Raw genomic sequence first — 15,527 nt, 5'->3', positions numbered from 1 at the left:
GAGGCATGAATGATGTCTGTATTTAAGTATAATAAATAATTAACTTTGGTAATTTCAGTGTCCGTCTATTTTATAAGTGAAAGCATTTTGTTAGTCCTAACCAGACTTGTGTTTACACCTCACCATGAACGAAGCCTCGGAAGGAGGCTTGTCCGAACCAGACTAATTGTCAAACTATTGAAATCAATTAATTGGATGTGCTGAAGCAAACAGAATGAATGATGGGGAATTAGTGAGTTCTCACAAACTAACATACACATTTTACATTCCAAAGTTAATTACAGAGCTGATACATTTAGGACACACTAAATACATCATATTCCAGATTCTGTTTTACCCGTGAATGTCATTCTAGAAGACAATCATATATGTGTGTGTTGCAACTGTTTGACTCTAACCCAAGACTGGCAAAACAAGACATCTCTACATACTCTCATTTACATGCCAAACTGCCGTCCCACCCTTCCATATAAAATGTACCTGGAATGCTCAATATAGTTTCTATAAATTATGTTTCTGGTTTAACTTGTTGATTTAACCGTCGATATTCACCAATCTGGGTGCCATTTGCTTGTTACCGTCGATACTCACCAATCTTTTTGGGTGCCATTTGCTTGCGAATGCTTTCGCATTCCGGTGTGCGCTCTATAAAATTGTTGGGGTGCGCCGTGAGCGTACAGACATTGCAGATCCTATAACCAAGAAAGCACAACAGCATTCCAGCACCAAACTTTTACAACTCAGCATCCACAAGACGAGGCAACGGAGAAAGTATGTAAATTTCTCGAACTTATTTTTTAACAAGTGTATTTTATTCGTTTAGAATGATTTTGTTTTTATTCTACAGAATGTGATATTTGCAGCATAGCATTGTCCTGTTTTGGACCCCAGGAATCCCAATGAAATACTAACCATTTCTAGACGTATTTTCTTTATCAATTATTTTATTTAATGGATTGGATTCATTGCCATTTGTGTAAATGAAGAAACGTGTTATTTAATCATATACGTTTATAAAGGTTATCAAATGTAAAGGTGCAAGTTGCAATATTTCCTGCTGTTCAGAGTTATTTTTATTAATGATATAGTTTACACATTGATTACTGGAGAATACAACTTGGTTGAGTTGTTCCACCTCTGCCGTTTGAGAAGTATAACATTCTGTCATAAAGCGCTCATGTTGAACTTAATTTTTAAAAAAACACGTTCTCTCATTTCAAGAGGTTAAATAAATAAATAAGTACTGTAGTAAATGCCTATTAAGTGCCATATAAAGTATCAGGGTTGTTGATTTCATCTTAAATCAGGCATAAATCCCCTTGGGACAGGAGGGAATGGAAGGTTCATGTGTGCAACAGGGAGAGGCCATTGAATGCAAGCTTCACGAAAATATAGAATGCTGTGAGTACATTATTTGCTCAAGGTGTTTAAAATGCTGAAACCAAAGAGAGGAAATTATGGTTTAAAAGACAAACAATAGACCATAGAGAATGATAGAGAGCTATAGTGGCCAAAGTGACTCATTAGCATGGGCAGTGCCATTAAGGACGTCCATTTTTTATTTCATTTTGGCAACTGGGTGGGAATTCCAACTTCACAATGTTTTTAAGCTGGCAGATGCGTGTTTGCATGTACTTTTTTTTTAAAGAGTATTTATGCCTGCCTTTAAGGAGGTTGGCAGATTGCTACACTGGGCTTAACCTTTCAGCATGAATGACCAAATCAAATCACACTTTATTTGTCAAATTGGGGCGGCAGCGTGGCCTAGTGGTTAGAGCGTTGGACTAGTAACCGGAAGGTTGTGAGTTCAAACCCCCGAGCTGACAAGGTACAAATCTGTCGTTCTGCCCCTGAACAGGCAGTTAACCCACTGTTCCTAGGCCGTCATTGAAAATAAGAATATGTTCTTAACTGACTTGCCTTGTTAAATAAAGGTTAAATTAAAAATTAAAAAATGCGTGGAATACAAAGGCTGTAGACCTGACAGTGAAATGGTTACTTACAAGCCCTTAACCAACAATGCAGTTGTAAGAAAAAAATATGTGTTAAGACTAAAATAGACAAGTACATTTAAAAAATAAAAACAAATGAAAGTAACAAATATTTAAAGAGCAGCAGTAAAATAACAATAGAGAGGCTATATACAAGGGGTACCGGTATAGAGTCAATGTGGAGGCTATATACAGGGGGTACCGGTATAGAGTCAAGGTGGAGGCTAAATACAAGGGGTACCGGTATAGAGTCAATGTGCGGGGGCACCGGTTAGTCAAGGTAATTGAGGTAATATGTACATGCAGGTAGAGTTATTAAAGTGACTACATAGATAATAACAGAGAGTAGCAGCAGCGTAAAAGATGGGGGGGCGGGGGCAATGCAAATAGTCTGGGTAGCAATTTGATTAGCTGATCAGTAGTCTTACGGCTTGGGGGTAGAAACTGCAGTAGAACAGTCTATGACTGGGGTGACTGGAGTCTGACATTTTTTAGGGCCTTCATCTGACACCACCTGGTATAGAGGTCCTGGATCACAGGAAGATTGGCACCAGTGATGTACTGGGCCGTACGCACTACACTCTAGTGCCTTGCGGTCGGAGGCCAAGCAGTTGCCATACCAGGCAGTGATGCAACCAGTCAGGATGCTCTCAATGGTGCAGCTGTAGAATTTGAGGATCTGAGGACCCATGCCAAATCTTTTCAGATTCCTGAGGGGGAATAGGCTTTGTCGTGCCCTCTTCACGACAGTCTTGGTGTGCTTGGACCATGATAGTTTGTTGGTGATGTGGACGCCAAGGAACTTGAAGCTCTCAACCTGATCCACTACAGCAATGTTGATGAGAATGGGAGCGTGCTCGGTCCTCCTTTTCCTGTAGTCCACAATCCTCTCCTTTGTCTTGATCACATTGAGGGAGAGGTTGTTGTCCAGGCATCACACAGCAAGGTGTGACCTCATCCCTATAGGCTGTCTCATCGTGGTCGGTGATCAGGCATACCAATCTTGTGTCATCGGCAAACTTAGTGATGGTGTTGGAGTTAATTAATATATGTCTATCTTACCCTAAGCACTTATGTCCTTTACCCTAAGCACTTATGTCCTTTAACCTAAGCACTTATGTCCTTTACCCTAAGCACTTATGTCCTTTACCCTAAGCACTTATGTCCTTTACCCTAAGCACTTATGTCCTTTACCCTACGCACTTATGTCCTTTACCCTAAGCACTTATGTCCTTTACCCTAAGCACTTATGTCCTTTACCCTAAGCACTTATGTCCTTTACCCTAAGCACTTATGTCCTTTACCCTAAGCACTTATGTCCTTTAACCTAAGCACTTATGTCCTTTACCCTAAGCACTTATGTCCTTTAACCTAAGCACTTATGTCCTTTACCCTAAGCACTTATGTTTGTTCCTCTCTATCTAATCTTTATAATGATGTCCTGCTCTTTCCATAATAGATCATGTATTTAAGGGTCACCTCCTCCTCTTTGCCCTAAGCCCTTATGCACAGTAAAGCACGTATGGCTTCAGCCATTACACTTATGTCTGTTTAATCTGTGGTTTCCTGTCCGCTTTCTGTTTGTGGTCTAATGTACACCTATCTTTGCTCAATAGTGTCATATCTGTCTCTATATGTAACAATAACTACAACAACAGTGACAGACAGGAGACAGTAACAGACAGGAGACAGTAACAGAGAGTAACAGACAGTAACAGACAGGAGACAGTAACAGACAGGAGACAGTAACAGACAGGAGACAGTAACAGACAGGAGACAGTAACAGACAGTAACGGACAGGAGACAGTAACAGACAGGAGACAGTAACAGACAGGAGACAGTAACAGACAGGAGACAGTAACAGACAGGAGACAGTAACAGAGAGTAACAGACAGGAGACAGTAACAGACAGGACACAGTAACAGACAGGAGACAGTAACAGACAGGAGACAGTAACAGACAGGAGACAGTAACAGAGAGTAACAGACAGTAGACAGTAACAGACAGTAGACAGTAACAGAGAGTAACAGACAGGAGACAGTAACAGACAGGAGACAGTAACAGACAGACAGTGACAGACAGTATCAGACAGTGACAGACAGGAACAGACAGTAGACAGGAACAGACAGTATCAGACAGTGACAGACAGGAACAGACAGTAGACAGGAACAGACAGGAGACAGTGACAGACAGTATCAGACAGTGACAGACAGTAACAGAGAGTAACAGACAGGAGACAGTAACAGACAGGAGACAGTAACAGACAGACAGTGACAGACAGTATCAGACAGTGACAGACAGGAACAGACAGTAGACAGGAACAGACAGTGACAGACAGGAACAGACAGTAGACAGGAACAGACAGGAGACAGTGACAGACAGACAGTGACAGACAGACAGAGAGTAACAGACAGGAGACAGTAACAGACAGGAGACAGTAACAGACAGACAGTGACAGACAGTATCAGACAGTGACAGACAGGAGACAGTGACAGACAGTATCAGACAGTGACAGACAGGAACAGACAGTAGACAGGAACAGACAGTAGACAGTTGACAGTGACAGACAGGAACAGACAGTAGACCGCGACAGACAGTAGACAGTGACAGACAGTAGACAGTGACAGACAGTATCAGACAGTGACAGACAGTAGACAGTAACAGACAGTAGACAGTAACACACAGTAACAGACAGTGATAGACAGTGACAGACAGTAACAGACAGTAGACAGTATCAGACAGTGACAGACAGTAGACAGTAACATACAGTAGACAGTAACACACAGTAACAGACAGTAACAGACAGTTAAACAGTGACAGACAGGAACAGACAGTAGACAGTGACAGACAGTAACAGACAGTAGACAGTGACAGACAGTAACAGACAGTAGACAGTGACAGATAGTAACAGACAGTGACAGACAGTAGACAGTAACAGATAGTAGACAGCAACAGACAGTAGACAGACAGTAACAGACAGTAGACAGTGACAGATAGTAACAGACAGTGACAGACAGGAACAGACAGTAGACAGTGACAGACAGGAACAGACAGTAGACAGGAACAGACGGGAGACAGTGACAGACAGTATCAGACAGTGACAGACAGGAACAGACAGTAGACAGGAACAGACAGTAGACAGTAGACAGTGACAGACAGGAACAGACAGTAGACCGCGACAGACAGTAGACCGCAACAGACAGTAGACCGCGACAGACAGTAGACAGTGACAGACAGTAGACAGTGACAGACAGTATCAGACAGTGATAGACAGTGACAGACAGTAACAGACAGTAGACAGTATCAGACAGTGACAGACAGTAGACAGTAACAGACAGTAGACAGTAACACACAGTAACAGACAGTGATAGACAGTAACAGACAGTTAAACAGTGACAGACAGGAACAGACAGTAGACAGTGACAGACAGTAACAGACAGTAGACAGTGACAGACAGTAACAGACAGTAGACAGTGACAGACAGTAGACAGTAGCAGACAGTAGACAGTGACAGATAGTAGACAGTGAAAGACAGTAGACAGTAACAGACAGTAGACAGGAACAGACAGTAGACAGTGACAGACAGTAGACAGGAACAGACAGTAGACAGTAACAGACAGTAACAGACAGTGACAGACAGTAGACAGGAACAGACAGTGACAGACAGTAGACAGTGACAGACAGTAGACAGTGACAGACAGTGACAGACAGTAGACAGGAACAGACAGTAGACAGTGACAGACAGTAGACAGTGACAGACAGTAGACAGTAACAGACAGTAACAGACAGTAGACAGGAACAGACAGTAGACAGTGACAGACAGACAGTGACAGACAGTAGACAGTGGAACAGACAGTGACAGACAGTAGACAGGAACAGACAGTAGACAGTGACAGACAGACAGTACAGTAACAGACAGTAGACAGTAACAGACAGTAGACAGGAACAGACAGACAGTGACAGACAGTAGACAGTAACAGACAGTAACAGACAGTGACAGACAGTAGACAGGAACAGACAGTAGACAGTGACAGACAGTAGACAGTGACAGACAGTAGACAGACAGTAGACAGACAGTAGACAGTGACAGACAGTAGACAGTGACAGACAGACAGACAGTAGACAGGAACAGACAGTAGACAGACAGTAACAGACAGACAGTGACAGACAGTAGACAGGAACAGACAGTAGACAGTGACGATAGTAACAGACAGACAGTGACAGACAGTAGACAGTAACAGACAGTGACAGATAGTGACAGACAGTAGACAGTAACAGACAGTAACAGACAGTGACAGACAGTAGATAGTAACAGACAGTAGACAGTGACAGACAGTAGACAGTGACAGACAGTAGACAGTGACAGACAGTGACAGACAGTAGACAGGAACAGACAGTAGACAGTGACAGATAGTAACAGACAGTAGACAGTGACAGACAGTAACAGACAGACAGTAACAGACAGTAGACAGTAACAGACAGTAGACAGGAACAGACAGTAACAGACAGTAGACAGTGACAGATAGTAACAGACAGTAGACAGTAACAGACAGTAGACAGAGTAGACAGTGACGCTGTTTCCCACTACTGTTGATTCCATCTTAAAATGAAGATAATGTGGAGAGTATGTATGTACTGCTGAGTTCATAAACAAAGTGTTGAGATAGTAGTTTGTAATTGTGTTATGGGTAATGCAAGAACCTACTGAGACCCACAAAAAAAAAATTCACCCATTTTGTTGCATTACAAAGTGGGATTGAAATAGATTCAGGTGGGCTTTCCTGCGTCAACAAGCAAAGGAAATGACTAATTCCAGTTCAAATGGAGTTGGAGCACTCAACAAAAACAAGGAAGAGATTCATGTATTTTTGCTCACGTTAACCCATTGTACAGGATGCGAACAGGTGACTGGCGTCTCGAAGTCAAGCTGACGTCTTCCTCAAAGCGACCTGACCATTGCACATAGCTCCTATTTATAGCCTAGTGGCTCATTGAGACACAACCATGTAAAGAAATACATCATTATAATACGTTCGGGTAAATTATTACACAACTTAATAAAATAAATTGTGTGTCTCGTTAATCAACAGGTCAAATTATTATTTATAATAATAATTATAATTATTGTAATTATACATAGCTGATATTTGGGTGTCTGTGAATCCGGAGAGACAGAGACCCCAAAGAACAAGGCAACAACATTATAGAAACAAGAACAGTGAAAAATCCTCATTTAGCCCCTTTGGATCCACAGTGTCTAAGGAGTACTGCCATTATGCCTGTCTTTGTTTTAGTTTACGGTCGGTCGGTGGGGACCCCAGCTGTTTTGAGCCCCGTCTGTTTAGCTAAAATGTGTGTATGTGTGTGTGTTATTATTTAATAAAGTTTTGTTGCCTGTTTTTCATGTTATTTTGGCATTAATGTGTCATGTATCAGTTTGCAAACACTATAAAAAAAGTTTTTAAAGTTCTCAAATTTTCCCAAGAACATTAAGAAAACTTGCCATAACATTTTTAGAATGTTCTCTGAACTTTACTAAGAATGTTATTTAAAAACATATACATTCCTCGGCATCAACAAAACTTTCTCCATTCTGTATCTTGTTAATTGATCGTTTGTTGTTCTACAGATCTACCATGTCAGGAGAAGAAATAATCCACACCACCTACAAGCACATGGAAGTAACAGGGAAGATAGCGTCAGTCAGAAATTCCTTTTCTCGAAACCAACCAGTCATCATTGTCAAGGAGAAGCAAAAGAATGAGAAAATCAATCATGAAGGTAGGAGTATGAATTAAAGTGGTGCTGTTTGCTGCATTGTGTAAAATGTGTGATTTCTGCAGAAGACCCATAAAGAATAGTGTATTGTGTCCCTTTAAAGCAGAGGGGTGTTAAATTCACTTCCTGGAGTGGAGGTGGATTTTGGCTCCTCCCCTTGTAGTTTATCATTGATTAGTTAGGAACTCCCCTTACATGTTTTTTTTAGGTCTTAATTGAACACACATCGAAATGAAGAGAAAAAACAGCAGACACATGGCCCTCCACACCTGCTTTAAAGGGACATTCTAACTGAATTCATTACTTTGTTGACTGTTTTTTGTGGCAACAAGAAGAAAAGAAATACAACTATTGGTGGAAAAAATGTGTAGATTTTTATCACACCCTAGGAAGTAAAGAATGCTTATTTTGCTTTTCAGTGACCGTCTACCACTTGAAAAGGGATTCGAAATCTGTTGGATTGGCGTTCAGTTTCCGGCATAATGATCAGACAGTTTTCTCTGTTGTCGACGGGGATGACGTGAAGGTAATACATATATTTCATTGCATTTGAAAATACGTTTGTTGCGGACTCTTTTGGACTACAAGAATTGACCAACTCCATAGAAGTCAGAGAGTGTTATGTGCGGGACCTATGGGGTCTGGCCCGCCCAACCTCCTTATCCGTACAAATCAAATATTGATCATTTATTTGACCGAGACGCACGCTGACATAAAGACTTATCAGTCTCTGATAAAGCCTCAGATTTGTGCAGAACAGCACCACTCTGTCTCCGTAGACCACGAATCTGATGCGGTCTGGACAATATGAGTTTGGCATGGCTTTTTCTGGCCAGACAGCATCAGATAGTAAGACAGAGGGGCGCTGTTTCACTCGCTAATTTTAGCAGAGAGGAAGAGGAGAAGCAAGATGGCTCACTCTTGCCAAAATCTATCCCCAATAAGCCCAATGGGTTTATGGGCATAATATGCAAACCTAAGCTTGTCACCTGCATTCCCACCTTTGGGACAATGACTCGCATTGTTAGGGCGGAAACATGAGCATCTCGTCATCATTTCCAGATCTCTGGTTTCAGCTAAGCTAATTAGAACTGAGAGTTGGCGGTTGCACAGTGCACTGTTTGGATGCTGGCTTACCCTAAAGTAAATTGATGGTTTGCCAAAATTATATAATTACCCCCGTCCAAATAAAATCATTTAAAATACTTTTACCAGAGAGTTTGACTTGGATCATCAGCTTCTTAAACATTTTTATCTTTGCTTTGTATTGTTTCAAATCACAGGTACGTAGGCCTGTTTGGGCAGAGCCACGTTGCTGTTTGACTTGTGGCTGTCTGTGAAAAGCATCTATTATGTGTGAAGATGGTTCCTTGAGTATAATTTAAAATGCTGAGACAAGGGGAGGGGTGTGTGGCGACGATATGGGCGTCGCTCTCCAGAATGTGCACCAATGTCTTCTGCCAATTCTTCCACATTCATTGTGTGAATTGTTTGCCATTTGATATTTTTTATTGGATCAATTCCACCTTATATTTGTAACCATAAGGACTAGTAGATATTAATGTCAATCCCCATCATTTGGTATTAGTAATTTACTGTTCTTAAAATATATATATATATATATAACTCAGCAAAAATAAATACTGGAATTTCTTTGTTTCTGGCTATTCTGAGCCTGTAAACAAACCCACAAATGCTGATGTTCCAGATTCTCAGCTAGTCTAAAGGCCAGTTTTATTGCTTCTTTAATCGGAAAGTTTTCAGCTGTGCTGTGTCACGAACCGGCTCAAAGTGCGTAACAAAAAGGGAGACGACGTGGAGATTAGTTAATATATTTTGTTATTCCTTAAGTAAACTAAATAAGAATTGATAGTGTGTGTAGTGAGTGGTTGCGTGCATAAATGTGATAATGAGGGGTGTTGAAAGGTGCCAACGCAAACAGCCACAACCAAAGTCTGTGTCTGCATGGAGAGAGTCTTCCCGATGAATGGGGAAGAGGTGCATTTATCTTGGGACACACCCGAGCCCAGGTGTGTCCCATTTCTCTAACAACCCTCTGCTCCGCCCACCAACATCCTATTCAGGAAAACAAGAGCATAGAGAGCGAATTCGGCAGACAGAGTGGGAGGGTCGTCATAACTAACATAATTGCAAAAGGGTTTTCTAATGATCAATTAGCCTTTTAAAAGGATAAACTTGGATTAACTAACACATCGTGCCTTTAGAACACAGGAGTGATGGTGATAATGAGCCTCTGTTCGCCTAAGTAGATATTCCACAAAAATATCTGCCGTTTCCAGCCACAATAGTAATTTATAACATTATTAACAATGTCTACACTGTATTTATGATCAATTTTATGTTAAGCACAATTCTTGTTCATTAAATTTTCTTTCAAAAACAAGGACATTTCTAAGTGACGCCAAACTTTTGAAAGGTAGTGTGTGTGTGTGTGTGTGTGTGTGTGTGTGTGTGTGTGTGTGTGTGTGTGTGTGTGTGTGTGTGTGTGTGTGTGTGTGTGTGTGTGTGTGTGTGTGTGTGTGTGTGTGTGTGTGTGTGTGTGTGTACAGTTGAAGTCAGAAGTTTACATACACTTAGGTTGGAGTCATTAAAACAACTTGTTTTTCAAACACTCCACACATTTCTTGTTAACAAACTGTAGTTTTGTCAAGTCGGTTAGGACATATAATATGTGCATGACACTAGTAAATTGTCCAACAATTGTTTACAGACAAATTATTTCACTTATAATTCACTGTATCACAATTCCAGTGGGTCAGAAGTTTACATACACTAAGTTGACTGTGCCTTTAAACAGCTTGGAAAATTCAAGAAAATTATGGTGAAAAAAAATAGAAGCTTCTGATAGGCTAATTGACATCCTTTGAATCAATTGGAGGTGTACCTGTGGATGTATTTCAAGGCCTACCTTCAAACTCCGTGCCTCTTTGCTTGACATCATGGGAAAATCAAAAGAAGTCAGCCAAGACCTCGGAAGAAAAATGGTAGACCCCCATAAGTCTAGTTCATTCTTGGGAGCAATTTCCAAACGTCTGAAGGTACCACGTTCATCTGTACAAACAATAGTACGCAAGTATAAACACCATGGGACCACGCAGCCGTCATACCACTCAGGAAGGAGACGCGCTCTGTCTCCTAGGGATGAATGTACTTTGGTGCGAAAAGTGCAAATAAATCCCAGAACAACAGCAAAGGACCTTGTGAAGATGGAGTTAACAGGTACAAAAGTATCTATATCCACAGTAAAAACAAGTCCTTTATCGACATAACTGGCCGCTCAGCAAGGAAGAAGCCACTGCTCCAAAACCGCCATTAAAAAAGCCAGACTACTGTTTACAACTGCACATTGCTTGCAAGCCAAAGAACACCATCTCAACCGTGATGCACGGGTGTGGCAGCATCATGGTGTGGGGGTGCTTTGCTGCAGGAGGGACTGGTGCACTTCACAAAATAGATGGCATCATGAGGACAGACAATTATGTGGATATTTTGAAGCAACATCTCAAGACATCAGTCAGGAAGCTAAGGCTTGTTAGCATATGGGTCTTCCAAATGGACATTAACCCCAAGCATACTTTCAAAGTTGTGGCAAAATGGCTTAAGGACAACAAAGTCAAGGTATTCATCAAGTGGCCATCACAAAGCCCTGACCTCAGTCCTATAGAAAATTTGTGGGCAGAACTGAAAAAGCGTGTGCGAGCAAGGAGGCCTACAAACCTGACTCAGTTACACCGGCTATGTCAGGAGGAATGGGCCAAAACTCACTCATCGTATTGTGGGAAGCTTGTGGAAGGCTACCAGACACATTTGACCCAAGTTAAACAATTTAAACGCAATGTTACCAAATACTAATTGAGTGTATGTAAACTTCTGAGCCACTGGGAATGTGATGAAAGAAATAAAAGCTGAAATAAATCATTCTCTCTTCTGACATTTCACATTTAAAATAAAGTGGTGATCCTAACTGACCTAAGACAGAGAATTTTTTACAATGGTTAAATATCAGGAATTGTGAAAAACTGAGATTAAGGTATATGTAAAGTTCCACCTTCAACAGTATGTATGTTTGTATATATTCTCCATTCCATATGTAACTAGTAGGCATATCTGCTGTACTCCAGAAACAAGTATTTGTTCATTTCATAACTGTAATTTAAGAGTTTTGTCTCTTTTTTTCATTATTTTGTCTCTGTCCTGATAGCAGGTACCTCCGACGTTGAGTTGACATGTTGATGCACTTCACTAGCCATAGCTCAAATCAAGGCAGATTAGAAAGGGAGGCAGACAGGCAGGGTTGAGTTTTAAAGAACCTGAATTTATCAGTGTATTTTCTACATGTTTTATTTATTTTGTCTTTAGGCCTATGTATTTTACTTAGTTGATCATGGAAGTTGTAGGTCTACTGTTGCATTGGCTTATAGGCTGAGTTCCATGCACTAATTTCTTTAGATGCCAATGGGTCATGGTGTATCAATGTGTCCAGATGTTAAATGGTGTTGTTCTAGTATTAGTTGAATTTTAAGTTTTAGATTTTTTTCATTTGAATTCATATTTTTATTATGAACCACCTGACAATTAATTTTGAGCAACAAAAACGTTATTGAAATTAAACTGTTCCATTAAAAACGTTCATGTAAAAAGAATCATAAGTGGCAAACAGATTGGCAGCATAAATTGTGAACTTCCCAAACTATAAACCTACGGTCTTTATTATAACACCTGTTAACAATGGGTCCACCTATGTAAATCTAATGCCAGTCCAACTGATTCATTCTGGCCCGGCCCTGGCACCAGCAGCACATAGAAGCCTTTGGTAGCACCAGCATATCTAATCTACATTTCAGCACTAGTACCATGTCTTGGATTTAAGTACCTCTCAGACATTGTTGCACATGCAGCAGAAGAAGCACAGTATGTACAGAATTTTTTTGTTGACCATGCTGTGGGAGAAAAACAATAATGGCGGCCAGTAGCCTATTTCCCCTTACTGTGGAGTCCATCTATAATTGTTTTGGGACCATGATGTGGGAGAAAAACAATAATGGCGGCCAGTAGCCTATTTCCCCTTACTGTGGAGTCCATCTATAATTGAGGCTAACGATAGTTTGATGCGTGTGACTATTTTGACACAGCAGGAACGTGGCAGATGTAGCGCTTGACAAGTCCTCCTGGAGCTAAAACTAAACGATGAACCAAATCACTAAAACTAAACGATGAACCAAATCACTAAAACTAAATGATGAACCAAATCACTAAAACTAAATGATGAACCAAATCACTAAAACTAAACGGTGAACCAAATCACTAAAACTAAACTGTGAAACAAATCACTAAAACTAAACGATGAACCAAATCACTAAAACTAAACGATGAACCAAATCACTAAAACTAAACGATGAACCAAATCACTAAAACTAAACGGTGAACCAAATCACTAAAACTAAACGATGAACCAAATCACTAAAACTAAACGATGAACCAAATCACTAAAACTAAACGATGAACCAAATCACTAAAACTAAACTGTGAAACAAATCACTAAAACTAAACGGTGAACCAAATCACTAAAAGGAAAGAAAGGCCACATGGCAAGCAAATGGAAAAACTGCTGTTTGTATTATCTCACTCCTGTGTGCTTATATCCACAGCTAGAGATGAAACCAGACGTGAAGACAGCCTGTTCAGACGAGAATTGCCTGTTCCAGTGGCATGAGAAGATGGGGGAGTGGGGCCTCCTGAAATCTGTGGCGGAACCTCAAAAGTACCTCTGTATCGTCAACAACAAGGTCACCGTCGGCCCACGGGAAAAGAAGGTTAAATTTCGGCTGACATCAAAGTGAATCAGTACATTAGACATCTTGACAGTTGTCTGCATAGATAACCGGCTTGTCGCCTTCCGGGGTCAGAAGAATACTTGTCTTAGTGAATTATCCCTTTTAAATAGGATGATAAGCATCTTTGATTATTACAGGCCACTATTATATCTATGCTTACGTGTATTTTAGTCGAGCAAAACCGGTTGTGGAAGGTACTACCCTGCTTACAGACACCTGCACACTCAACATCAATATTCAGTACATAGAGTTTGTCTCAGAATTTAATTCTAAATACAAGTTGAATTACTTTGTAAAAGGAATGATGGGAGAGAGAGAAACACTGTATATAGACATAATTACATTTGAAATGCTTGAATTATTTTGGAAATTTCAGTGTAAATTTGTTTTTAACTTTTGATATTGATTTCCCTTCCTTTGGCAATGTGAACATATGTTTCCCAGGGGGTGAGAGGGAGAGACTTTTATTAAAGAATGTGAAACATATGTTTCCCAGGGGTTGAGAGGGAGAGACTTTTATTAAAGAATGTGAAACATTATGTCCGTGTGCTGCATTTCATTAAAGAATGCAAAGCTGTTCTTTGTATGACTTAAAATAAATGTGTCCATAGGGGCAGAATATTATATACAGTTGAAGTGGGAAGTTTACATACACTTAGGTTGGAGTCATTAAAACTCACTTTTCAAACACTCCACATGTCTTGTTAACAAACTATAGTTTTGGCAAGTCGGTTTGGACATCTACTTTGTGCATGACACAAGTAACTTGTCCAACAATTGTTCACAGACTGATTATTTCACTTATAATTCACTGTATCACAATTCCAGTGGGCCAGAGGTTTACATACACTAAGTGCCTTTAAACAGCTTGGAAAATTCAAGAAAATGATGTCATGGCTTTAGAAGCTTCTGATAGGACAATTGACATAATTTGAGTCAATTGGAGGTGTATCTGTGGATGTATTTCAAGGCCGACCTTCAAACTCTGTGCCTTTTCGCTTGACAGATGAACATGCTTTGGTGCAAAAAGTGCAAATCAATCCCAGAACAACAGCAAAGGACCTTGTGAAGATGCTGGAGGAAACGGGTACAAAAGTATCTATATCCACAGTAAAACGAGTCCTATATCGACCTTAAGCTGCTCAGCAACGAAGGACACTGCAACAAAACCACCATAAAAAAGCCAGACTACGGTTTGCGACTGCACATTGGGGCAAAGCTTGTACTTTTTGGAGAAATGTCCTATGGTCTGATTAAATAAAAATAGAACTGTTTGGCCATAATGACCATCATTATGTTTTGAGGAAAAAGGGGGAGGCTTGCAAGCCAAAGAACATCATCCCAACTGTGATGCACGGGTGTGGCAGCATCATGTTGTGTGGGTGCTTTGCTGCAGGAGGGACTGGTGCACTTCACAAAATAGATGGCATCATGAGGGAGAAAAATGACGTGTATATGTTGAAGCAACATCTCAAGACATCAGTCAGGAAGTTAAAGCTTGGTCGCAAATGGGTCTTCCAAATGAACAATGACCCCAAGCATACTTCCAAAGTTGTGGCAAAATGGCTTAAGGACAACAAAGTCAAGGTATTGGACTGGCCATCACAAAGCCCTGACCTCAGTCCTATAGAACATTTGTGGGCAGAACTGAACAAGTGTGTGTGAGCAAGGATGCCTACAAGCCTGACTCAGTTACACCAGCTCTGTCAGGAGGAATGGGACAGAATTCACCCAACTTATTGTGGGAAGCTTGTGGAAGGCTACCAGAAACGTTTGACCCAAGTTGAACATTTTAAAGGCAATGCTACCAAATACTAACTGAGTGTATGTACATTTCTGACCCACTGGGAATGTGATGAAATAAATCAAAGCTGAAATAAATAATTCTCTCTACTATTATTCT

The 15,527-nt window shown here is 40.5% G+C and overlaps 1 protein-coding gene across 1 annotated transcript; it reads left to right on the top strand.

Annotated features, from left to right (window-relative positions):
• Positions 1 to 448: 448 nt before the first annotated feature.
• LOC124035291 lies at positions 449 to 14,163 on the top strand. Its single transcript, XM_046348752.1, has 4 exons — positions 449 to 771; positions 7,621 to 7,772; positions 8,189 to 8,295; positions 13,439 to 14,163. Exons 2-4 carry the CDS (start codon positions 7,628 to 7,630, stop codon positions 13,628 to 13,630), a joined length of 444 nt encoding a protein of 147 aa, XP_046204708.1. The 5' UTR covers positions 449 to 771; positions 7,621 to 7,627; the 3' UTR covers positions 13,631 to 14,163.
• Positions 14,164 to 15,527: the final 1,364 nt, after the last annotated feature.

This window comes from Oncorhynchus gorbuscha, linkage group LG05, assembly GCF_021184085.1.
Source record: "Oncorhynchus gorbuscha isolate QuinsamMale2020 ecotype Even-year linkage group LG05, OgorEven_v1.0, whole genome shotgun sequence".
NCBI lineage: Eukaryota > Metazoa > Chordata > Actinopteri > Salmoniformes > Salmonidae > Oncorhynchus > Oncorhynchus gorbuscha.
This window is presented reverse-complemented; position numbering and strand designations above follow the sequence as displayed.

What these genes read in the sequence shown, in the direction of transcription:
- LOC124035291 (XM_046348752.1), top strand. Translation starts at nt 7,628, where the DNA reads ATGTCAGGAGAAGAAATAATCCACACCACCTACAAGCACATGGAAGTA. An exon ending in TGAGAAAATCAATCATGAAG is followed by an intron (nt 7,773 to 8,188) that starts GTAGGAGTATGA and finishes TTTGCTTTTCAG; the next exon opens with TGACCGTCTACCACTTGAAA. An exon ending in TCGACGGGGATGACGTGAAG is followed by an intron (nt 8,296 to 13,438) that starts GTAATACATATA and finishes TTATATCCACAG; the next exon opens with CTAGAGATGAAACCAGACGT.